Source organism: Mastomys coucha, unplaced genomic scaffold, assembly GCF_008632895.1.
Source record: "Mastomys coucha isolate ucsf_1 unplaced genomic scaffold, UCSF_Mcou_1 pScaffold4, whole genome shotgun sequence".
Classification (NCBI taxonomy): Eukaryota; Metazoa; Chordata; class Mammalia; order Rodentia; family Muridae; genus Mastomys; species Mastomys coucha.
Window position 1 is genome coordinate 46,995,914 of NW_022196910.1, and position 25,129 is coordinate 47,021,042.

The following is a 25,129-nucleotide window of genomic DNA, read 5'->3' on the forward strand; positions in this document are numbered from 1 at the left end:
TTCATCACAGGAAAACAGAGTTGATACCTGCAGCTTTGTTGAACCAAACAATTCGAGGGAGAGCTTGAAATGAGCATTGGAAAGGGCACCTGTTTATTTCTTGTGAGGGATCAACTTCCTAGTGACTTCACTAAAAGTAATTTACAGAGAAAAACCACAGCATGAGCAATAATAGTTTTTCCAAATGTCATACATCTACCTATAGCATTATGATATGAACTGAAATTCCAATTACCAAGGCATTTAAAATACTACTACTACTAATAATAATAATAACAACAATAGTAGCAATCGTCTTTGACTGCCACCACCACCACTGCATTAGCTGAGGAAAATAACTGTCTGCCATTCCTCTGTCTTGTTGCTACTGTGCCATTGGGCTGTAATTCTATTAGCTACAAGCCAGGGCTTGCTACCAATGTGTCCATTCACTCAGCAGGTGCCAGGTGACATCTGCTAATGTAACAGCTACCATTCCCCACAGGAAGGACACAGAGGGAACCAAAGACCATCGCTGACCCCAGCATTTCCAAATTTGTGACTTACTACTGGGAGATTTCATCAATAGTGTTTCTCGTTTTCTGTTCAAAGTTTTGGTTTTGGTTTGTTTGTCTCTTTCTCTCCTTTTTAGAATCTTTTAATCTATGCAATTGATTAAAGCACTTCACCAGCATCTGTTTGCTGAGCATCCTTCCTGTTGCTTTATTACTCTACCTTCTGTTTTAATGCTGTACCATAGAATGAGGGTCTTATAGACCACTTTGGGATGTACAAAACAACCCAAGTCAAGATTAAAGAGATGGTGAGACGGAGAGATGGCTCAGTGATTAACAACACTGGTCTTCCAGGTATAATACTCAGAACCCACGTGACAACTCATACTATGTGAAACTCCTGTCCCAGGAGAATGGATGCTGTCTCTAAACTTTCGGCTCAGGCACTAGGCATGTGTGTAGTATACAGACACACATGCAGACAAATTATCCATACATATAAAATAAAACTTAAAATATTAAAACTACCTAAGATGAAACTTTCTTCATAATCTCATGATTTTCCCTCGTGTGTGATTCCGTATCCATTTGCTGGCTTCAGTCACTCACTGCTATAAACTTTCCACTGTTTTCTCAAGCCCCTTTCTCAGGTACAAACACCAATATCCAGCAGGTAAACAAATCAAATTGCTGAAGTCTTTGTCTTCCTCTTCCTCATACTTCTGAATCCATCTCTAACTTGGGAATTCCTCTTTACTGGTGTTATCTGAAGTCTAGCCCTCTGCATAAACATTGAAATGTCTCAGTTTCTCACCTTGCCTGTGTGGGGCATAGTCAACCACCTGGAACCAGGTTCATCTGACTGTGCTATCTGGGCATTTGTCTAACCTCTAACCCTCAGCTTTCTTTGAAGTCAGGTGTGAATGGAAAATGAGCCACTGTCCTCGAAATGCAGTGGCTTTCAGGAAATCTCTTCCTCTCACTGCATCTGCTGGGTGCAATCATGCTGCAATAAATAATCCTATGGCAGAAGTTTCCAAACCTTCTCCGTTTATGAAATCCTTGGAGTCTCTCCTAATTTCAGATCATTCAAATGAAGTTGCAAAAATTTGTCTATGGTAGGTCCAAATAATACAGTGCACATTTTCTCCCAACAACTTAGTTATTATCTGAAAAACATAAAACAAAGGTGACTTCACATTCAGGTAACCCCAGTGTTTTGTAAATATTTGTGTGTTTGTTAAACATTCTATATCTTCCCAGACCCTCAAACCAAATTAACATCTGCAGACTCCGTTCTTCTTCCAGACTAGTTATCATGTGGTCTTGCTTTGATCATAGCATCCACAAGAAAAATCTCTGCTTCAGAATAATAAGCCATCAGCAAAAGTGATGTACTATGATTAGTTGCTTACAGAATAGGTGCATTGCTTCCAGCGACAGGAAATGTGACTGTGTTTCCCTCCAAGAAGTAAAATAGAGCATAATAGTGCTCTGACTATGATGTCTGCAATGTCTCCTCACACAGTTTGTCAACCAGAGCCTTAGGACAATGGCAAAACGGAGGGAAGAAAGCAGAGACCCATGATTCTCAGGGAAAACTCCCTCTGCTGAGAGGGAACGCCACTCTTGGGATGGACAGAAGCAGAATTAACCCTGTTGTATTTCAGCTACTATTCTTTGTGACTGTTATTGTTGCTATGACAGAGGCTAGCATAGTTAATGTGTTACACCACTACATCAACGTTCTAAGAGTTGGTTTTGACTCAGAGGTAAAATGCAATTCATTCAGCCCAAACTATTGCCTCATGCTAACATTAGAAGAACCTTTTCTAAAGATTGCCTTTGCTTCCCAGGCTCTTTCCCAGTAGCCTCTCCTCACCCACTAACTCCTGTACATTGCAGGTTTGACAAGGTGTTAGAATAACCTGGAGCTTTCAAAAAATATGCCGGTTCTCATTATTTATGATATCTGAGAAAAGTGTTTAGATGTAAAATTAGCAAAACACAGTATAGAACTTGTATGTTCAAAACCAGGAAAATATTTATGAATGAAAATAATGAGTCTAAGTAAAAACTGGACAGATTTGCTATTTTATATCAAATGGAAAATTCTGGGCAGCCAAAAAATTGAATTCTACCAAATCTTTGGAGAAGATGGTCACAAATCGCATTGAAATCTCATTTTATAGCTATAGACAAGATTATTTTTAAATTTGTATAGAAAAAAGAGTAACTTTAAAACTACAAACACATTGGGGGAGTCAGTCTATCTACCCAGTTTCAGTATAGCATACATTTGTAGTAATTAAGACCAGTGGACACTTATGGGGAAATAGATGCATACAGCAACAAGAACAATCAGGAGACCAAGACACACAGTGCATCAGTACGCCTGACTTGTTTTTGACAAGAGGCAAAGGCAGCTTAATAAACATGCCTGTCTAGAAAACGTCACTGGACTAATTGGACATCTGTAGGCAAAAAAAAAAAAAGAGAGAGAGAGAGAGATGAAAATTAATTCAAATTAGGCTAAAGATTTAAATGTAAATCATATTAAAAACAATATAGCAAACATTTAGAAACTGTGGGTCAAACAGTAGCAAACCTGTTAATAAATGCAGATGCCATTAAAGTGGACCAGTGGACCAGTCAGACAGAAACCATATTAAGAAGCTGAAAAGAAAAATCTAAGACCTGTTTGAAGGCATCTGCAAGCTCTCTATTCGTCAGAGGACTCCTACCTATAACACATAAGCGCCGAACCCAACAGTGAGAACAGTCTAATTTCTAAGTATAATTAGGTATATACACATACACTCTTATCCATGGCTAAAATAAGTATTAGTGACAGCATCACTTATGCGGTGGGACATGGAGAAATTGAATGATTTGTATATTACAACAAGAGGCATAAAATAGAGTAAATACCCTGGAAAGTAGTTGAACAGTTTATTAGAGAACTAAATATCAGCTACTATGTGACTTACAGATTCCACTCCTGGGCATTACTTCCAAAGGAATGAATATTTATGTTCATGTAAAACCTGTACATGAATATTTAGAGTGACCTCATTAATAATAGCTGAAACCTGAAGCATCCAAGATGTCTTTTGACAGTAGCAATTACACAAACTGTACCAGAGCTTGTTGTACTGGAGATGGTTCTCACAGGCAACTGATGCAGAAAAACAGCTTGAGTGAAACTGGAGAATGATGTTGAGAGTCAAAAGGAGGAGGAAGAGGAGGAGGAGGTCATGGTCAACCATGAAGGGTTTGTTTTCATTCACGGTACAAGATTCCATTTATTGAATATTCTTGAAACACCAAAGATACAAAAACAGAGATTACCAATGGCCAGAGGTTAAGGAAATAATGAGTGTGGGAGGGAAATGGGTGTGTCTTTAGAAAAGCAATGTGTTTATTCCTCTTGATTTTCGTGAGCCTTGATTTCATTGATGTCCTGGGTATGCTGTCTTACAGTGTGACGAGATGCTAGCACTAGATAAAGGTTCCATTGCCTTCCTTGTTATTTTTTTGCACAGGTGAATCTACAGCGATCTCAAAGTATAATTAAAAGTTTGATAGGGATACACCATAAAGCCTTGAGTAACTGTCAAGTCATGATGCGTACTTCAGGTTGTTCTCCACAAAATTTTAAAAATTAATGTTTTGATTAACTATGAAAACAAGTATAATATAAAGCAGTCCCATTAGCAGGAGCTCTGGCTCAGTTGTTCTTGGCAGAGACCAGGAATCAGTACCCCCAAAATTCCCCAGATACTTCAGCACATAGCTGGACTGAGAAACTGCAGGGACCAACACATATCAGCAGCACACATGCCCTGCCCTCCAGCCCGCTGCTGGGCTGCCTTCAAGACTTGGTTCTTGGAAACCATTCAAAACACTGATTTCCCACACAGAGAAAACCCTCACAGGCTTCACCTAGTCTCTGTTTACTAGCCATAGCAGTTACCACACACTTCCACCCTAGGTTCAGTAATGCTCATAACATTGGTAAGTCCATCTTTATTTAGCTCCTAAACTTCAGTAACCTTCCAGAAGACCAAGACAAGCTCCATTTCACTAGACTGGGCCTAATAATTATCATTTAACAATGAGGGAACAGTGTCCAGACACCAAGGCTTTCACAGAACCATCGTCATGGCAACCCTTTATGCAAAGCAGTATGAAAACACAGTAAGGTGGTAGGAGGTTTGGTGTGGGTTCAGAGTGCAGTGTCCATTCTGTTATTGTCAGTTTTGTTTTGTTTGTTCTATACGTCCAAGCATATTTGGAGTCTGGGCAATTTGGGGAGTTAGGCACTGAGAACTTTGCTAGTCTCTCTACTCCACGCCCCTTTTTCTGAAAGCTGTCTTTGGTCAGGTAACATCTAGTCACAATTCCATGACCCATGTCACGGAGACATCATGAGCAGGCTTCTCCTACTCTTCCCCAGTGTACTGGCTGGTTTTGTGTCAACTTGACACAGACTGGAGTTATCACAGAGAGAGGAGCTTCAGGTGAGGAAATGTCACCATGAGATTCAGCTGTAAGACATTTTCTCAACTAGTGATCAAGGACAGAGGGCCCAGCCTATTATGGGTGGTACCATCTCTGGGCTGGTAGTCTTGGGTTCTATAAGCAAGCAAGCTGAGCAAGCCAGGGGAAGCAAGCCAGTAAGTAACATCCCTCCATGGCCTCTGCATCAGCTCCTGCTTCCTGACCTGCTTGAGTTCCAGTCCTGACTTTCTTTGGTGATGAACAGCAATGTAGAAGTGTAAGGTGAATAAACCCTTTCCTCCCCAACTTGCTTCTTGGTCATGATGTTGTGCAGGAATAGAAACCCTGACTAAAACACTCAAGAATACTAGCGAACAAGCTAAATATCTGTGAAAGCCCCCAAAGAACGTCTACAAGGATACATGTCCTGTTTCTTACTTATGCCAAGTCTGCCCTGTACCCAAACATCACATTGAAGCTTTTATTGATACTGTCAATTTTATAGGTTAATTTAGGAAAAAATGAACACGTTTATGGTAGGACTTTTACATGGTTTTTGTTTTGTTTTGTTTTTGTTTGTTTCCTAAATAAAACAAGATAGAGAGCAATTGAAAAAAATACACATTGATGTTAACCTCTGACTGTCCACTGCACAAACACACCTGTGCACACTTGCTCTCTCCCTCTCTCTCTCTCTCTCTCTCTCTCTCTCTCTCACACACACACACACACACACACACACACGCACACACGCACATTCACACAAGGCTATCCATACATTGTTATGCATCTTGTAAAAGTTTATATTACCAGATTTTCATATTGTTCATAAGATTTTCTTCCATGATTATTTTTGTGTTCATGCATCATGGCTATTGCTTTTCTTAAAACTTTCAGGACTTTCATATCTTAAGAAATTGAATTTACAGTCCCCCAAAAAATTAGCAAACAGCTAAATCCCTGCTACCATATGAGTGAGACTCATGAGGGTCTGTTGAGTAAACAGATGTGAACGTGCCCTTTCTCCTTTTCTCTTTTTGAATGATAATTAAATATATCGATGAGGAAAAACTCAAACTCTGGAACCTTCCGTTCCATGCCAGCTAGGCACCATCTGTTTCCTGGGCTGCTGATACTGTGAGCATGCTATATTTGCTATGCATAGTCTTCTTCTTTGAGGAATGATATTTTCTATTTAAATCACAAAGGAATGAAATGTCTGGTGCATCTCAACTTGCCCAAGTCCCCTGTTTTACTGCAGCATTTGTTTAGTAAGCCTTGACACACAAGGGAACGCATGCAAACAGAAGCATCTGTCTCCATCCCTCCTCACCATTGCATCGTTGGGTAAACATTAAATACCAAAAAAGTCATGTAGTAATTGGCAGCTTGAATAGAGCCTGTAGGTTAGCAGGAAACGAATTCCAGAAGCAGGTTCTTCCCTCTCCCAGACTTCCTCCTCTCTCCCACTCCTTTTGGAAACAGGCATACCAGAATGAATCAGCCCCTTTGAGACTAAAGAGACTTATTGCAGTTAACCCCCTGTGATTCAGCACATTTGCTTGCAAGAGTTCTGCCTTCACTTCTAGGCTTTGCTTAATTTATAATAGTCCTTTGGTCTGGGTTGCTACTCAGCTAATCCTAATCGATGAAATGAGCAGCTTGTGTCAGGACACAAAACTGTGAGATAGTTCTTGCGTTTGGAAACATACACCTTTTATTTACCTTGTTTCCAGAATGATTTCCTCTGTGTGCCTTCCCACAAGCCACACTGTGGCTTTGCCACTGTAACCAGTCTGAGCATCCTGAAGATAATGGACTTGACAATCGCCATCTTTGAGTTTTGTTGTTGGGCTCGTTGTAAGCATTCAGCGACTTACTGAATTAATGACTGCACAAATTACTTAATTAACTGGGACATAAATGTTTTCTTTCTTGGTTTAAAACTAGCTCTTAGGAAAAGACTTAAAATATTTTTAAATGAGAGGGTAATTGACTATTACTGGCTCTTAAAATACCCAGATAAATGGATTTATATTCCAAAGAAAAGAGTTAAATTAAAAGAATTGAGGTTTTTTTTTTTTTTTTATGCCTTTGAGATTCAGCCAGAAACTTTGGCTGTAGTTTTCCTGTAGAGACAAACCTACATGTCTTCATCACATAGGACTGGACACCATGTAATAGTAATCCCTCTCACACAGTACTCACATCCTTGGAGCCCCAAGTAGGAATAGGTGTCAATGAATTGGATCTTCTCACATGGCAGGCATGACATGACCACTTAAATTTTCATGTGTCCTTCTGTGACAGGACATACAGAAATCAAGTTGCTACTGACCAGGAAGCTTCATTTCTCTGACTAACTCATAATCCTGGTAGGCACTATGCAGGATGCTAGGAAAAAGAACTTGTCAATCATTTTACCCAGTTGTGAACTCTGTGTCCTACAATAATGACCAGCAAGGCAATAGACGTGTGGGTGTAGTGGTGGCAGAAATCTGATGGAGATAACCAACCACTTTCTGATTGGGTTAAAGCCTGCTCCACAAGAGGAAATGTATGCTTAGTCCTGGAAATCTGGCCCAGAACCCAGAGCTCACCAGCTACAGGGATAAACCTACTACTATTACTCTGTCAAGTGGATATATTATCCAAGTGCTCTCTAATTTTGTGCCTCTATACTCACAGATTAGTGCAACTCCCAGACATTAGAGAAGTTTCTTTGTGCAGTGGTCAGTGGTTAGCAGAAGACAGCAGAGACTGATAAGAAGTCAAAGTGACTGAAGTAATTAGCCAGAAATTGAACATCTACATTATTCTCATTATTCTTTCTCCCCCTCCCTCCCCCCTTTATCTCACATACACACACACACACACACAGAGAGAGAGAGAGAGAGAGAGAGAGAGAGAGAGAGAGAAAGAGAGAGAGAGAGAGCACTCACTCAGAGACAATTGCAGCTGAAGAGACAGAAAGATTTAAAGGCTCAATAATTGTCGAAGAGCAGAGCCATGTCTTCTGGACATGAAAAGACTGCGACTTGTGAATTCCCAACAGCTTCAGGTACCCATGCAAGGCCTGCACAGAATTAAGCCAGTCAACATTTCAGCATGAAGAAGGGAAAGGCACATGATCACCTACCCCAGACTGAGGAGCCATTGACAGGTGGCGGCTGCTTTGGAAGGTCGAGTCAGTGTTCTTTAAGAGTGTGCCCCATTACAGCCTAACCAAGCTCCAGTGGATAACGCCACACCCTTGAGTACTTGCAAAACACAAAGTGAATTTAGTGTTTACTTAAAAAGAAAAAAAAAAGACGAAATAAAGTTGTTGGGAAGGAGGTGCTGATCTGGGGAATGGTAAAGAGAAAGGACAGGGGAAGATCAATAGGATCAAATTATATGGTATGAAATTCTCAAAGAATTAATATGTATTAATTGTATGTCTAATTTTAAAGGTCTAAATGAGATATCGCATATTTTAAAAACATTCAATGAGTGTTTTGTTTGTTTGTTTGTTTGTTTGTTGTCAGCCAGACAGTCTAGGCACTCTTACATGTCTGTGCTGCAGATAAACCCCATCTACTGCATCATCATGGTCAACCATTAACTTTTAAACACCGAAACCTGGCTGGTTTGTTGTTGTTGTTGTTGTTGTTGTTGTTGTTTAGTTCAAGACAGGGTTTCTCTGTGTAGCTTGGCTGTCCTGGAACCTACTTTGTTGACCAGGCTGGTCTCGAACTCAGAAATCCACCTGCTTCTGCCTCCCAAGTGCTGGGATTAAAGGCGTGCACCACCACTGCCCTGAAACCTACATTTCTACCAACAGAGATTTGGGTTATTTCCTAAGTTGATATCACCAGCATTGCCGGGCCCACATCAGTGTCAATGGCTGGTCTTAGTGGTTGTTTTGTTTTAAGGGGGCACAAATGACGAGCAAATACTAATGGACTTAAGTACAGGTGTTTCTGGGAAATAATGTAAAAGGCCTGGAACTTTCATGGCACTGGCCTGACCTTTTCTTTTTGAGTCTCAGTCCTTACCTGAGCCTTCAGACAAAATGTTATGCGTAATGCTGACATTAGTACAAACTCATTGCTTCTTCACTGCACTCTTTAAAGAATAGTACACAACACAGCCACTTGGAAATGCTGGCTTCTTGATTGACATGCTGGGGTATTACATCATTGGCCCTGGAAATCCTGACACCACTGACTAGGATAACATCAATATCCCTGAAGAAATTAGTATCTTTGTGCCTTTCATTTTCTTTCACTAAGTAATTGGTTCTGCACATGACCAAATGAGATACTATTTCTTCACTTAACATGATTTGTTTTACTATCTTGGTGTGATAATCTGTTATTGATGGCTTAAGCATCTGTATAATAAACATGCATAGAGATTTTTGAAAATAATTAACTATTATGTGTAATTAAGAAAAATGGAAAAAGAGTATAGACGATCTGTTTTTTAAGAAAATCTGTGGCTTAACAAAAACAAGAATATTCTTGTTTCTTTAAGGTATGCTTGGTGTCCTAGAAGTTCATGACTACTAATAACTAAATAACTGACTAAAACCAATAACCTGACCAGTACAAATTGGAAAACCATATGGTCCCCTATCCCCATCCAACAAGTACCTGTGTAACAGGAAAAAATAACATGGCAGGAACCTCTAACACAAACATTATCATTGTTAACCCTCTGCAGAGTAAATATTGACCCTCTTGTTTTTATTCCCTAAAAAGAGGTGTATTTTCAAAGTCATTTTACTTTCTACCTGGCTAAAATATGAGTTCCTGGTTAGTGTGTAGGCGTTATTCCCACAGATTGGTGAGCTTTGGTAATTGCATCACCTTGATAGGGAACGTTTTATAGCAGTTACCCCCCAAAGCCTGATGGCCAACACTCCCTCACTGTGCTGTGACGTATTGTTCAGGAAACAATAGGACCTGTCACCTGAGCCATGGTGCTTTGACTTTTAAGAATAAACCAGTGCTGACAGTACCTATGGAGAACACTCTTCTGGCAGTTAGCGCCCTAAGTTGGGATGCCCAGTGGACAGTGAGTTGGCTGCCGTGTTTATTACACCATTTGCATGATTATTTAGATGTCTGCTCTTCCTTGCCTGGCAATGTCCTGTTGTGTTTTGAGTTACAAGAATAGAAAATAAAGTCTCTAGAGAGTGGCAGGAACCCCAGGGGGAACATCATCATTGATATCTAAGAGGATTAGGACTATTGATTGTGATGTCAGAGTGGACCAGTCCACTGGCGTTGGTTTAATCACCTCTCCTACCTAGACCACCTTTCTCCGCACTGTTTGCACTCAGCACTGTCTGCCCTCCCAACTTCATGAGATGCTGCAATTACAAAAGCTGAGGTCTTTTCTCATCAACGAAAAAGTCGGGGAAATGCAGGGAGTGGAGTCACTTCGCCACATAGCCAGCTGCTCTGGACCAGCTTTCATTTAATGGGCTGAATGCTTCTCTTTTACAGAGGAATTCAAGGGCTCCACTGTGGTGGAGCTGATGAAGAAGGAGGGAACCACCCTTGGCCTGACGGTATCTGGAGGCATTGATAAAGATGGCAAGCCAAGAGTGTCCAACCTGCGGCAGGGAGGAATTGCTGCCAGGTAACTGCCTCATGGGGAAACGGGGGAAAAAAAGGAACAAGAGTATAATTAATTCAGAAAATTAGAGCTTATCAGAAAAGGTGACTGATAAATAAATGACAGCTGTGCTCTGCGCAGCAGCATCTCCCCTGCAGAAGCATAGTATGTGTGCTTCAGAAACCATTCCCCTGATGTGCCAGTGGCTTGGCTGCTCTGGGCTGAAGCTGCTGAGGAGTTTTGTGTCATCTCAGGAGCAGCCCTGCTCTCATGAGTTTAATCCCTACAGGATTGCTTGAGGTCTGTCTGCTCCTCTCGTTAGCAAATGGGACTGCCATGGGAAGGTGACGTTTAGATCTACTCAGTGCGGAGCAAACGCCCCCTGAGATGTGAACAGGCAATTGAGGAAGACCAGGAGGCTCAACTTCAAGTGTCCAGGGAAAATGTTTCCTTTTCTAATGGATTTCCTTCCTACCAGCACCTAAGAGGTCTCCCGGGGGGGGGGGGGGCATCCAGAGCAGGAAGTTCACACTTTGTCCACGTGTCCAGTGACATATTTTTCCTCCCTCACTGGCCCCACTGCCTGTTCTTGGTTCAGAAGCCTGTCTAGTAAAGCCCAGAAGAGTAGGAGCTCTGTGAAGGGGGGTGGTAATGATACTGAAATTCAAGGCTTTCTCTGTAATTTCTTCTTCCCCAATATTCTTATCAGTCCTGTTCAGTAATGGACAATTCAAAATGTTTTAAAGCAGACAATAAGAAACAAAATATGCTGACTAATTTCCTTGGCTCTGACTCTGGTCCCACTTCCAATAAGGACATTAAAGGCTATGAAATGTCCAAAAGTCAGGCAAAAGAAAATCAGAGGGAAAAGGGGAGGGGGTTGAAGTATCCAGGATCAGGGTCCTTCCCTAGAGAAGCAACCCTGGGGGCAAGTAGCATGTGTGTGTGTGTGTGTGTGTGTGTGTGTGTGTGTGTGTGTGTATGTGTGTGTTGTATTAAATACAAAAGAGGTAAAATGTTTGAAGGACAGTCAGAGATAGTAGCACACCAAAGGCAGAAGTGCCAAAATGTAACAGGCAGGGTGAGTAGGCTAGCCCCACCCCCACCATATCCCACCCAGACTCAGACATGCTCCTTCCTATAGGGTCCAGTCTCAGCCTAAGTAGCAGGGTGTTTGCTATGTTGACTTATTAGTCTAGATGAGGGAACACGAGAAGGGATAGTCAAGTGGCCTTTGGGAAGGATGTGTCCGCTGTAGTGACATGGTTTGTTTTGCAGAAGTGACCAGCTGGATGTGGGCGACTACATCAAAGCAGTGAATGGGATCAACCTGGCCAAATTCCGTCACGATGAGATCATCAGCCTGCTGAAAAATGTGGGGGAAAGAGTGGTCCTGGAGGTCGAGTATGAGCTTCCACCGGTCTGTAAGTAATGAGAGCCAAGAGAGGGATGGCTGCCTGGTGCAGCATCCTATGCTACAGGCCTCCCTTTCTGTGTCATCAGTGTTGCTACAGCAGAGGGGGAGCAGTTGCTTCACATTTCAAAGTATCGTGAAATGGGAGACATGGAGTCTCTTCAGAGGAAACCGAAAAAACGCTCAGTCAGCACTGAAGTTATGGCGAGTCACGTTCTGTTGAAGTGATCTGTGAACATTTTTGTCATTTAAGCTATTTCAATAAACAATATAATTTTAAAAGCCCATGCCTTCAGCACTATCTAAATATTGTGCTTAGATTTAAGAAAAGTTTTACATGTTTTATATTGACTCTACAGTGGATATGCTCATAAAAAAATAATTAATATCACATCTAATTATTATTAATAAAATAGTAACAAGTGCAACAGACAAATGTTGAGAACATACTAAATGCCTGGCGTTATAACAGCATTGACATTTGTTCACATGGGGACAGATCAGAAGGGAACTTTAATATCAGGCTTGATGGGCTCAAAGACCAGCTTTACTTGTATTTGCTACATGTCTTTGAAAAAGCTGCTTAAGCTCCATGTCTCAGTGTTACCATCTGCAAATGGTAGATCATTGGTTGCCATGAGAGGTGACTATTTGTCAAACATTAGAACGCTGCCTGGTATTCTACAAATTCTTAATAAATCTTTTAGAGATAGATAGATAGATAGATAGATAGATAGATAGATAGATAGATAGATCAATATATGTATATAGATCAATAGATCATAGAGATATCAACCAGTAAAAACTACAAGACAGACATATATAATTGTTTTTCTCATTAGTTGAGGTGTAAGGCAAGGCTTTCTCAAATCAGTAAGACACAGAGCATTTAAACCCAGGCTGTCTGCCTCCAAAGGCCATTCGTTCTTCTCCTGGAGTATGGTTCTGCTGTGTGTTGTGGCCACCTTTCATTTGAGCTATGCTCAAACTTCTCATCTCCTCTGATGGGCTGTTCCCAGGGATGTGCCCCTCTTTACTTCCTCCTACCAATGAGAACTTAAATTATTATAAATAGTTGGTGATAATCCATGTTGTGTAATGAGCTGATAATTATTTAATCTGCTCTGGCCATGACTGTGTTCTAGGAGCACGGGGCACATCAGTGGAGATTGCTATCTGCAAGCATAAGGTAGTATTTAGCAAAAACCATGATAACTATGCCACATCCATAGAGACAGGGAAAATGCGAGGGAAGTAAATCAGAAATAATGAGTGGGGTGCACTAGCATAGGGACCAGATCACAGTATTAATAAGGACATTAGGAACAGTCTTAGAGAAGGCGACACGGATCCAGAGCTAGAAGGCAGTGAAGGAGGCAGTTATATGAACTTCTGATGGAAAAGCTCCAGGCAGCTAAACCAGTCAGTGATAAGAGCAGAGAGCAAGACAATACCTGTGGTTGTTCTAGAAGCTTCAAGGCCAGTGTGGCTAGAATAGAATAAGCAGGAGAGAATTAAGAGATAAGGTCAGAAATGTAAGGGGTGGAGTGATCTTGTGAGCCACTGGGAGGACCTTTCGCTGTGCTCTGACTGATTCCAGAACCCTGGCCTCAATCACGGTCTTGCATTTCCAAATGCTCTGTGGCTGCTGGGCTGAAGACAGAAACAATGGGCAGAAATAAAGGTAGGGAAGCAAAGTGGGAGACTACTACCATGATCGGGGTAAGAAACCGTGTGGATGAGGGTTTCCTACCGAACCCGAGGCAGGCTGTGCAAAGAGAGAGTCAAGGGTCACACCAAGGTTTTGAGCCTGAGCAACTGCAATGACAAAGTTGCCATTAATGGAGGTAGGCAAGATTACAGGGAGGGCTGACTCGCTGGGAAAGATTGTTTGAATATTCCATTTGAGTCTTTGTTTACCATCTACACAGAAATATTAAGAAAAGCAGCATGAGCAAGCTATTTTGATGGAAACTGAGGTTGTGGTAATACAGAAGGTATTTGACACTCAGGGACCAGATTAAAACACCTGGGCTTTGTTAAGTTCTCGGAGCCTTGGATTGCCCACCTGTAAATGGCTATAATCATTGCTGGGTGTACCCTGTAGGAATTCAGTAGTATGATCACATACTTAGGCCACTGTTACATACTTGGCAAATATTAGCCATTATTAGCATTACCATTATAAGGCGCCATGGTTTCTTTAACGTTATGAAAAGTCAATTTGCCTTTAAATCATTATCTCAAAGCATTGGCCAAGAGTTAAGAAAACCAGCTCTATAGAGATGTGACTCCCATTTATATGTTGACCTTCCACCTGGTGTGTGTATCAGTAAAACACATTCCCTTCCTAATGGAATGCACAATAGAGTTTAGCATAAGGCCCAGAGTGGAGATTTGTCCAGCTCATGCATGACTCAGAGCTGGGGACTTGGGGGAGAATGGGAAGGAATAGGATAGATTGAATAGGAAAAGGAACGGTAAGGGCAGAGGGTCCAGCAAGGGATTAGGAGGATACCATGGCCTGCATAGGCTGGGCTATAGATGGGCTTGTTGGAGCACAGAGTAAAGACAAGAAGACCCAGGATAGGGATGTAGTCTGCAAGGCAAAAGAAATCAGATGATTAGGTCCCATGGAAGATATGCATGGTGAATGGTTGCATGCTTTTAAAACTGCGTGGTCAGATCACAGTGTTTCAAGGTATCATTTTAGAAACTATCAGGAGACTATACAAACCTACTTGCCTGAGGCTGTTACTGCTTTTCAAGAGAGATGATGTCTGTGGACCCCAGCATCTTTAGAGTTAAAGAGGAGAGAGCTGGGATCAGACATGTTTAGGAGTTAAGTCTATTGAGACTCGGCACTTAAATAGATTTGTCTTCTCCTTGCAATAAAGCTGACAGGAAAAGAGAAAATATGCTTTTAAACAGCAACGTACATATCTTTCATGATACAATTCAGCTGGAAGAGGCCAATCTGCCAAGGATGATCTCTATTTTTCTTATGTTGGGGAAATTATTAAGTCCTGGAAGTTCAGAAAGGTGGAAGGCATTAACAAGCTATTCTCATACTTAGAGCAAGAAAACTAACCAGGCCATCTCAGCAGCTACCAGAAGCCTACTCAAGCTGTTGTCTGCCATTTCCCTCACATCAGCACCCACACTCCAGGTCTCAGCTGTTTGTGAGATCAGAAAAAGCTGGAAAGGAAGTGTGTGTATATGAAAATACATAGTGTGTGTGTGTGTGTGTGTGTGTGTGTGTGTGTGTGTGTGTGTGTAAAGGGGGAGAGGGAGGGAGGGAAAGTTTGACCTTGGGCAATCCATTTATCTTTCCTAAGATTCCATTTCTTTATGGAAATGAAGTACTTAGTTGCCTTGTGTTCCATACTTCAATTTAACGGGAAAATTCTGAAACTACTCTCAGAACCACTTGGAGAGGATATAAGCAAAATGTATCTCAGGCATTTATGCATTAAACATTGATCCACAAAGTGCCTTCAAACTCTCTGTCCACAGAAACCTAGTGGAGTTTCGAAATGCTAACTAATTCTGGGCCATTTTCAATTGACACTTAACATTTTATCATCAGCATAAGAAATTAGAATGTAATTTGGGGACATTTTATTTACTTAAATAGTTCTTCCACTTAGACTTCAGAGCTACAGATTTTCCCTATTTAATAATTAAAAAGAGAAAGCTGCCAGGTCTGCTTAGTGCCTGTTACATCATGAGCTGAGTCAGACCAGCTGTCCACAGAAGGGATCCTTCCTTGGCTCAGATGTGTGTGTGAAAGCAAGTCACTCTGGGGCCATCTTGTTCGGACCCCGTGGTCACATTGGTGGGAGTGTGGAAGGAGAAGCAGGGGCCTTTGAAGATTTCTCCATGCAGTTCTTTCTGGGGTAGAGTCTACAGGAGAGTGCTCTACAGAGCCCCCCTGTGGTAGCAGGAAAGAAGATAGCCCCACCCACTTGAGCACATTTCTAGCCTCTGATTTTGTCCACTAGTCCCATAGGGACACAGCCATACGTGTGGGCAAGGGACAGGATAAAGTGGGAAACAATTCAACTTCTGTTCTCCTGTAGAGGTGGTGATAGGGAGGAGGGGCAGAGTGTTTGGCTTGGAGCAATCACATCAACTACAATAAAGCAGCTTTACCAAAACACATGAAAATTCACAGATAGAAACAAGGAATCCCAGTATCAAGGAAACCTTTTACCTGGCCCTGTGATCCTTTGGCTAAGTGCCTTTATTACATGTCTCTGGAATAATGAGTCACATTCCCATGGTCATTGCAAGGATGCTGATACTGAGTGTGAAAAACAAAATCAGCAAGGGCCAATAGTGAGAATAAAAGCTGTAAAGATCCAACGTGGTTTGTTAGTTATGTTAAAATGTTGCCAGCAATAACACTTACCATTGCAAATGATAGGGAGTAGCCTGAGGGTAATCTGAAGCTATGGGTAGTCCCAAAGTCTTCATATGGACCAAATTTGACTCTAAGAATTCTGTGGTCAGCTATAGAAAGCCAAAACAAAATTAAAATTCTAGTACTTCACATTCCCAGAACAGATATCCAGCCAATGAGCACAGGTGGCCCAGAGCTGGAATTTGGTTGTGTATAATTGAAAGATGATTTAATGATTAAATAAACTAATATTTGCAAACCACTTTACTGAGTTCTGGGCACAGAGTAGGTTGTCCATCAGTTATTTCTCTCCATGTCTTTGCCTTCCTCACCCTTAAAGTGAAAATGTTGAATTCTTCAAATGGCTTGCTGGATCATGGAAATAAGAAATCATTTAGCTTGAGCCCAATTTTGTTCTTCATTTAATTAAAACTATCCCTCAATTCTTTGGTCTGTTTGTGTACACTGCTCCTAGTTGATTAGAGTAAACTGGGAGTCCCATGATAGCCAGGAGGTGACATTCAATTAAATCAGCCACATAGCAAACATTTGTTCAACTGGACGTTTGTGCTGCTTCTCAGCATATCCTGGTTTTTCCTGTCCTTTATGCCCCAGCCTGGTAGTCTGCATATCAGCTTCATGTACCGCTCTGATTCTGTGAGTTTGAAGATGTAGCTTTCACACTTGTTCCTATAAGATCCCTTTGAGGGTTTAGTGTTTCTGATAATTAAAATTAACAACACTTAATGCTTCATTTAAGCCAGTAGCTAGTTGTACAAATGGCACACAAAGAGTAATTTTTATTGGTTCTTTAAAAATGTCTACATGCAGATGTTCCTTGAGTTTGCATGGAGTTATGTCTCAAGAAACCAATCTAGAGTTGAAATGGTTGTGAAGTCAGAATGATTTTATAAACCAACCCCACTGAACATCTCAGCCTGACCCACCTGAAATGCACTTATACCATTCACAGTAGCCTGGGTTTGGGTAAAAGCATGTGGCACAGGCTTATTTTATAATGAAGTACCAAATAGCTCACATCATTCATTGGACACTGCACAGAAAGTAAGAATAAAATATACAGTGTGTATGTTCCATATCTCCGTAAAGCCAACACAATGTCTCTCAAGCATCATATGAGTCATGGGTTTCCTCTTAAGAGTTTTATGTAAGAAACATGTTAAGATCAAGTAACGGTATAAAATGTGTTACTGAGAATTTGACTATAGACATCATTATACCTTTTTGACATAGGATCTCACTATGTAGCCCAGATTGCCCTTCCACCCTCTCTGTGACAATTCTCCTGCCTCAGCCTCCCAAGTGCTGTGATTATAAGCATGTGCCACTTTTCCCAGCTTCCCTTGTACAGTGTTGTAAGAGATTGAAAGCCCTACTTCTGTACAGCATACAAGTTCTCTTCTGTGCAACAATGACATTATCCCCCAAACCCCTTATGTTAAAATACCCAATTGGTGAGTTTTTTTTTTCATGTAGCTATAGTGTATTAAACAATCAAAGTCACTCACTTTGTCCCAAAAGCAGTTTCACGGAGTATTTTAGGGGCTATGCCTTAACATGAAGTATACTTGTATATGTTGTTCAATGTAATTAGACAATTCAACTTGGCAGTACAGTTTTATCTTGTGAAATGAGAGCAATCAAAGGCAAGCCACAGAATGCCATGATAACAAAAGAGCTTAAGCAGATCTATGTCGTCTTTGTCGACACAGTGTGAATGTACTTAGGGTTCCATTAGCTCTCCGCATCGCACTTGGGCTGCTGGCAACTTTGTCGAACAGCTGCCTATGTGTCAGAACATCTATTTGCATCAAGCAATCCATTGATTGTAATCCAGGAGGAATGAGTTTGCCTCGTACTCCAGCTTCAAAACTAAACATGAAGGCATAAATTATTTCATAAGCTTGGCAGAAGTCATAATGCCTTTGTATTTCACCAAGGAAAATGTTTCTATTTATTGAAAATTGCCTTGCTCGCACTGTAGAGTTTAAGCAATATAAACATCACCCCCTATCTAGAGTGTGTCTATCCAGAAGGGAAGGAATTAGCTATGAAGTTTGCTTCTACTTGGAGCAATATGGGTCATTTATATGGATAACTACTTATAGTCTCTGAACACCATTACAATTCTTTTTTTCCCTCTGAGACTTCATTAGAATTATTGCTCTTTTCTTCAAAATAAATTATTTGCAACATAACTTGCAGGCCTATTATGTCACATTGAAAGAATTACAATAGAAATGTTATTACAGCCTCAGACTCATGATTCCCCATCTCATTCCCTACACAGCTGTACAAGGATCGAGTGTCATGTTCCGAACAGTGGAGGTCACTCTGCACAAAGAAGGCAACACCTTTGGTTTTGTCATCCGAGGTAGGCGGAGGCTGAAAACCATGGGGAGATACAGAAGGCACCCTTAAAACCTGATGTTTACAGGGGAGAAACTATCTTTAAACAAATAAGACAATGAAGAAGCATCAAATGAATTCCAAATGATTGGCTTTGTTTTAGCCCAGTAATACAGAGCAGGCAGCCAGAAGATCTGGTCAGTCCCCAGTGACCCCACTGACTTAGCACTTTCCAATGTTCTTTTGTCTTTGTAACTGGCCTGCAATTCTGGATCAAAAATGTTGATAGAGTTGGCTTGATTTAATATAGGAGGATTAAGCAACTTTTGTTTACATTACTTTCTTTGGGAGTGAATTTTATTGCAGATGCTTTCTAAAAAACAGGTCAAAGATAACCTAGTCCTTGGGACACCCAACTGTGTCCTCTCAACTATCTCATTACAGGATGGCCTTGATGCTAAAGAGTTCAAGTTACTTCATTAATTCTGGACTGTGACTCTGGGTTTTTATGATTTTGTTTTTCTTATAAGTGATTTCACCCCTGAAAGACTATTGCAACATTAGCAGTTCTCAATCCATAGTGTGATAATGAGATTCAATAATTATGAATGCATCAGAAATTTTAACATTACACTTTTGGGGGGATTTGTTTTTTGTTGATATTATTGTTGTCTATAACATTTTGTACTTTACAAGAGGAAAATTCCTGTCCAAATGTCTTATAAAGTTTAAACTAATATTAACTGCTCATCTTAATCACTAAAACAACTGTGTTCACTTGGACAAGCTTTTCTTTATAGCTGAACTCTGAATGTTCAATTCTTTTTTTAAATATTTATTAATTTATTTATTTTATGTGTATGAGTATGCTATCTTCATGCTCGCCAGAGGAGGTCATCAGATCCCATTACAGATGGTTGTGAGCTACCATGTGGTTGCTGGGAATTGAACTCAGGACCTCTGGAAGAGGAGTCATTGCTCTTAACTGCTGAGCCATCTCTCCAGCACCTGAATGTTCAATTCTAATTTGGACCAGTCATTTAGCAAACCCATCTCTCAATAAAATATTTACTAAGCACACATCCACACATCAGAATGGCAGTAAGTACTTTGGTTTCATAAGACAGTGCCCCACCTCAAGGAATTAAGATCAATGAATTTAAGACACATGCTGGTAGCTTCTGCCAACTGAGCAAAGCAGAAGATAAACTAGCAATTCTTTGTGTGTGCTGGCTTGGCAGATAAACTAGGAATTCATCATGTGTACTGGCTCCTCAGTTATGACATTTTTCTGGTTATGAAATTTCTCTGGCCAACACCTATGTTTCAAACTCATGATGGGCTCCAAGGTCTGGTTATTAACCATTCTTAAATTTCTTTTAAAAATAATTAGATAAATATAGTAAAAAAAAACTCTCCCTATAAGATATTTAGGCTGAAATATGATATATATAAATTCTCTTTGGCAGTTTCACCTTAAGAGAAGTGCTTTCGAAACACATGCAAAAATTCTAATTGTTGAAAAAACAGCATCGAAGACTACTTCTGCCATACATATTCATGACTAATTACTATCCAGTTAATCAATAACCAATCAAACTGCTAATGTGAGACTTAAGCCAATAACAATTTCTTATTACAAAATAAAGCGGCAATACACAACTGAATTCTACACCTATCTCCAGGCCAGTGATGGTGTAATCTTACCAAAATATCCCCTTAACAATTTTCAGGAATTTCAAAAGTTTATGAGGCTGAAATACTAGCTGATACATGGGAGGCACATCATACAGGAAAGGAGTGAATGATTCATTTAATGTTCTTCTATTGAATTTGTGTGATTATAGGTGCTATTCTGTTTTAAACTCTCCATAGTAAAGATCCAGTTTTAGCCAGTGACTGCTACATTTGTATAGACTTTACAAATTGCCTTGGTTCACTTGTTAGACATAAAGGTTTGCAGATTTACATTTTTAAATTAGCTTAAAGCCCACCTCTATAAAATTTCTCTGCTCTCCTCAACCCATCCATTAAGGGTCAGTGGCTAATTCTGGTGAGACACTATGACGGATAAATAGTAGCACATCTGATATTTTTGACATAGCTGCAATTTTTAACTCAATTTGGATCAGTGGGCATACTAATAAATCATGAAGGAAATGGATACTGCAGACTGAGCGTGTCCCTTTAGTGCTGGAGGGTTTCTTGCTCACCTGTTCTCATGCAATTTTGTAGCAATCCATAGAATTCTGTTTCTAATGCTTGAAAAAGCCTAGAAAATTCCAGAAAGTTCCAGAAAGACTAGAAAATTCTCCCCATAGAACAAAGAGTGGGACCCACAGAACAAAGAGTGTCCCACTTTAGACAGTTCATTGATGATGAAAAATGAAAGAACATTCTCTGAGTCTCTGAGGAAGCCTGTTGGCTCAATGGGCAATGGTACTTGTCACCAAGCCTCATGACCTGACTTTGATCCCTGGAACCTCAGGAACATGGTAAAAAGAAAGAATTGACTCTTGGACGTTATCCTCTGGCCTATCCACACATGTACAAACTTAAATAACTTAAAGGTTTAAGACAATTTAAAAAACAAAATCTACTTTTAAAGAGGACTGTGTCACTGAGCCTGCTTTTTACAACGGAGACATTCCCAAGTTTAAAGCTGTGAAGGGGCCTGCTCATTAAGACACATAGGCTTGTTGTTCATATGGTTTTCTCTGCTATGATCCTGGCATTGGCTGGCTTCTCTGGGGCTAAATATTGAACTTGAGGTCTCTTGCATTCTAAGCTCCTCTATGCTGAGCTCTGTTTCCAGCCCAGATACTGATGTTTTTAAAAGTATCTCAAAGGATGCTAATGTGTGTCGCCATAACCAGGGAATATCGCTGGTCTGAGTTGCCTACTTTACATTTTAAGTCCAGACTCCTAAAACCTAAGTGAGTGATAAACTTAGTGGATTATTTCAATGATGATGAAATGTCAGCTATCAAGGAGTTTGGAAAACAAGTAGCAAGCATTTAGTGTATTTAAATGTGGATTCGAGAAAATCGTAGGAAAGTTTCTTGCTGGTTTCAACATGCATCCTTTTCTAAATCCGTTCTGTCATAGAAAAGCAAATGTACCTTTTAGGGATATTTTTCAGAAAAGCAAGAAAACAAACAAGAACAACCAAAATGCTTCTTAATATTTCTCTCCAATGAATTCCTTTCATTCACCTCCCCTGTGCCAAGTTTCGGATATTACAGTCTGTTATACCACACACTCATTGAAAAGAGATGATGATGGCCTTTATATTTATCAGATACTGGGAAGCTAGAGACTGCCCATGAGATCTCCCAGGATGACAATACATAAGGAACTCAGGTCACGTGAAGAATAGAAGAATAGGAAATATTCAGCCTTAGATAAAGGAGCCTAGTGGGCTAGAACCACCATTTTCAGCTTTGAGGAAAACTTGTCTGAGGAAAGCAGACATAATATTTTTATGTGCTAGTAGTCTAGTCTATGTAATGAGGACCAAGGCATGATTTGGATGGCATCAGTTGACCATTAGGAAAATGTTGTAAACTCTGCCTTGTCCAGATGTGGAGTGGATTGCCTCAGACCTCGTAAGGGCTCCATTACTGGGGACCACAAGCACAGGCTGGGAGCACAGGTGAAGGAAGTTGTATAAACTGGTCCTAGATCAAAAAGGAAACTTCCAATGGATTAACTTCTATCCAAAGCTCTACACTACAATTTTACAAACGCCTCTACAGAAATTTTCCTTATGCAAAATTTAAATTCCCATTGGCCATCAGTAGGGGAAACTAGGCCAAATCTGCTCCTAATATTTTGAACACTATAATTTTGATAGTGGCCATTTATAAGCCACTTAGGATTCTTCTAGGCAGGATCATCTTCTATAGTCAGGGCAAGCCTGGAACTTGCTACATAGCCCATAGACCGGGCCAACTCCATACTTAGGATTCCTCCTGCTTTAGCCTCCCAAGTTCTGAAATTACAAGTGGGTACCACACTTTTTTTCCTTCCTTCCTTCCTTCCTTCCTTCCTTCCTTCCTTCCTTCCTTCCTTCCTTCCTTCTTCCCTCCCTCCCTTTTTTTCTTCCTGACTTGGCCCTTTTCTTGAGTCTCTTCTAATATACATGGTAAGAGACCTGCTTCCTCGTGTATATCATGGCCCAAGCTCAGCATATGGTCCTCATACCTGTCCATTGTTTATGACAGGCAAATGTTCTCATTGGACCAGTAGTTTTAATTAGTGAATCCCATGCCATTCCCATTGCCAAATGTCCTATACCACCCTAATAACTCCTAATATTTATTGCGAGGTGGAGAGGTAGTGACTTCAGAAACATTTTACCTAAAATAAATACGCCTTTTAATGGTTTTACGTTCCAGAGAGAAAGCTGCATGTTCTCCTCCATATATCCACAAATACACTGCAACGTCTTAGCTGGCACTTTGTAAGTGATTCTTTTAAAAAAGCAACAATGAGAGTAGTTTTAAGCAGCCTTTCTTTCTTTCTTTCTTTCTTTCTTTCTTTCTTTCTTTCTTTCTTTCTTTCTTTCTTAACTAGGGGGAGCACATGATGATAGAAACAAGTCCCGTCCGGTTGTGATAACCTGTGTTCGTCCTGGAGGGCCTGCTGACAGGTAAACTTCATCTTTCTGCATCATTGTTACATCTCATAGTAGCAGCTAGATATCAAGTAAGTATGTGAAAATATAAAAGCTCAAAGAGTTGGAGCTGTGGCCACAGAGAAAATAAGGGTTTGCCTCCAGTCTCTACCTGTCCTGTGCTTCCTCCATGGTAAGTGCTTGGGTCTGAGCTCTGTTCCCCCCACTGTAGATACAGACAACACTGGCTGCCTCTCAGGTCTGTCTAGCCTGACTCTGCAGAAGAACTTATGTAAAGCACCAGGCTTGATGATTGAATATGGGAAGGATTTCCAGGTGGAGCAGTCTCTGAATTGTCCTTCCTTTAGTCTCTGCTCCATAGTTAATCTCTACAACTCCTTCCATGGGTATTTTGTTCCCCCTTTTATGAAGGAACTAAGTATCCACACTTTGGTCTTCCTTCTTCTTGAGTTTCTTATGGTTTGTGGTTTGTACTTTGTATATTCTGATCTTCTAGGCTAATATCCACTTATCAGAGAATGCATACCATGTGTGTTCTTTTGTGATTGGGTTACCTCACTCAGGATGATATTCTCCAGGTTCATCCATTTCCCTAAGAATTTCATAAATTCATTGTTTTTAATAGCTGAGTAGTACTCCACTGTGTAGATATACCACATTTTCTGTATCCATTCCTCTGTTGAGGGACATCTGGGTTGTTTCCAGTTTCTGGCTATTATAAATAAGGCTGCTATGAACATAGTGGAGCATGTGTCCTTATTACATGTTGGAGTATCTTCTGGGTATATGCCCAGGAGTGGTATAGCTGGGTCCTCTGATAGTAGTACTATGTCCAATTTCCAGAGGAACCACCAAACTGATTTCCAGTTGTACCAGCTTGCAATTCCACCTACAATGAAGGAGTGTTCCTCTTTCTCCACAACCTCTCCAGCATCTGCTGTCACCTGAGTTTTTTATCCTAGCCATTCTGACTGGTGTGAGGTGGAATCTCAGGGTTGTTTTGATTTGCATTTCCCTGATGACTAAGGATGTTGAACATTTCTTTAGGTGCTTCTCAGTCATTTGGTAGTCATCAGTTGAGAATTCTTTGTTTAGCTCTGTACCCCATTTTTAATAGGGTTATTTGTTTCTCTGGAGTCAGAGATTGCTCCACCTGGGAATCCTTCCCATATTCAATTATCAAATCCAGACACTATTGTAGATGCCAGCAAGTGCTGGCTGACCGGAGCCTGATATAGCTGTCTCCTGAGAGGCTCTGACAGTACCTGACTAATGCATAAGTAGAGGCTCATAGCCATCTATTGGACTGAGTACAAGGTCCCCAATGAAGGAGCTAGAGAAAGGACCTGAGGAGCTGAAAGGTTTGCAGCCCCTTAGGACGAACAACAATATGAACTAACTAATACCCTCAAAGCTCCCAGGGACTAAAACTCCAACCAAAGAGTACACATCGGGGGACTCATGGCTCCAGCAGCATGTGTATGGCAGAGGATGGCCAAGTCGGTCATCAGTGGGAGGAGAGAACCTTGGCCCTATGAAGGTTCTATACCCCAGTGTAGGGGAATGCCAGGGCCAGTAAACAGGAGGGGGTGGGATAGTGAGCAGAGGGAGTGGAGAGGAACAGGGGTTTGTTTTAGTTTTTTTTCTTTTCTTCTTTTTTTCTTTTTCTTTTTCTTTTTTTTTTTTTTTTTTTTTTT

General features: G+C 40.7%; 1 protein-coding gene across 21 annotated transcripts in view; it reads left to right on the forward strand.

Annotated features, from left to right (window-relative positions):
* Window positions 1-25,129, forward strand: part of Grip1 (glutamate receptor interacting protein 1) — a 648,195-nt gene that overhangs the window by 477,136 nt on the left and 145,930 nt on the right. For all 21 annotated transcript variants that reach the window (XR_004112745.1, XR_004112746.1, XM_031349335.1 and 18 more), the window contains 4 exons: window positions 10,493-10,628; window positions 11,883-12,028; window positions 18,735-18,818; window positions 23,372-23,447. Coding sequence is in view for 19 of the 21 variants with exons in the window: in XM_031349335.1 (XP_031205195.1) it covers window positions 10,493-10,628; window positions 11,883-12,028; window positions 18,735-18,818; window positions 23,372-23,447 (442 nt within the window). In the remaining 2 variants the exon portion in view is untranslated. The remainder of the gene's footprint in view (window positions 1-10,492; window positions 10,629-11,882; window positions 12,029-18,734; window positions 18,819-23,371; window positions 23,448-25,129) is intronic.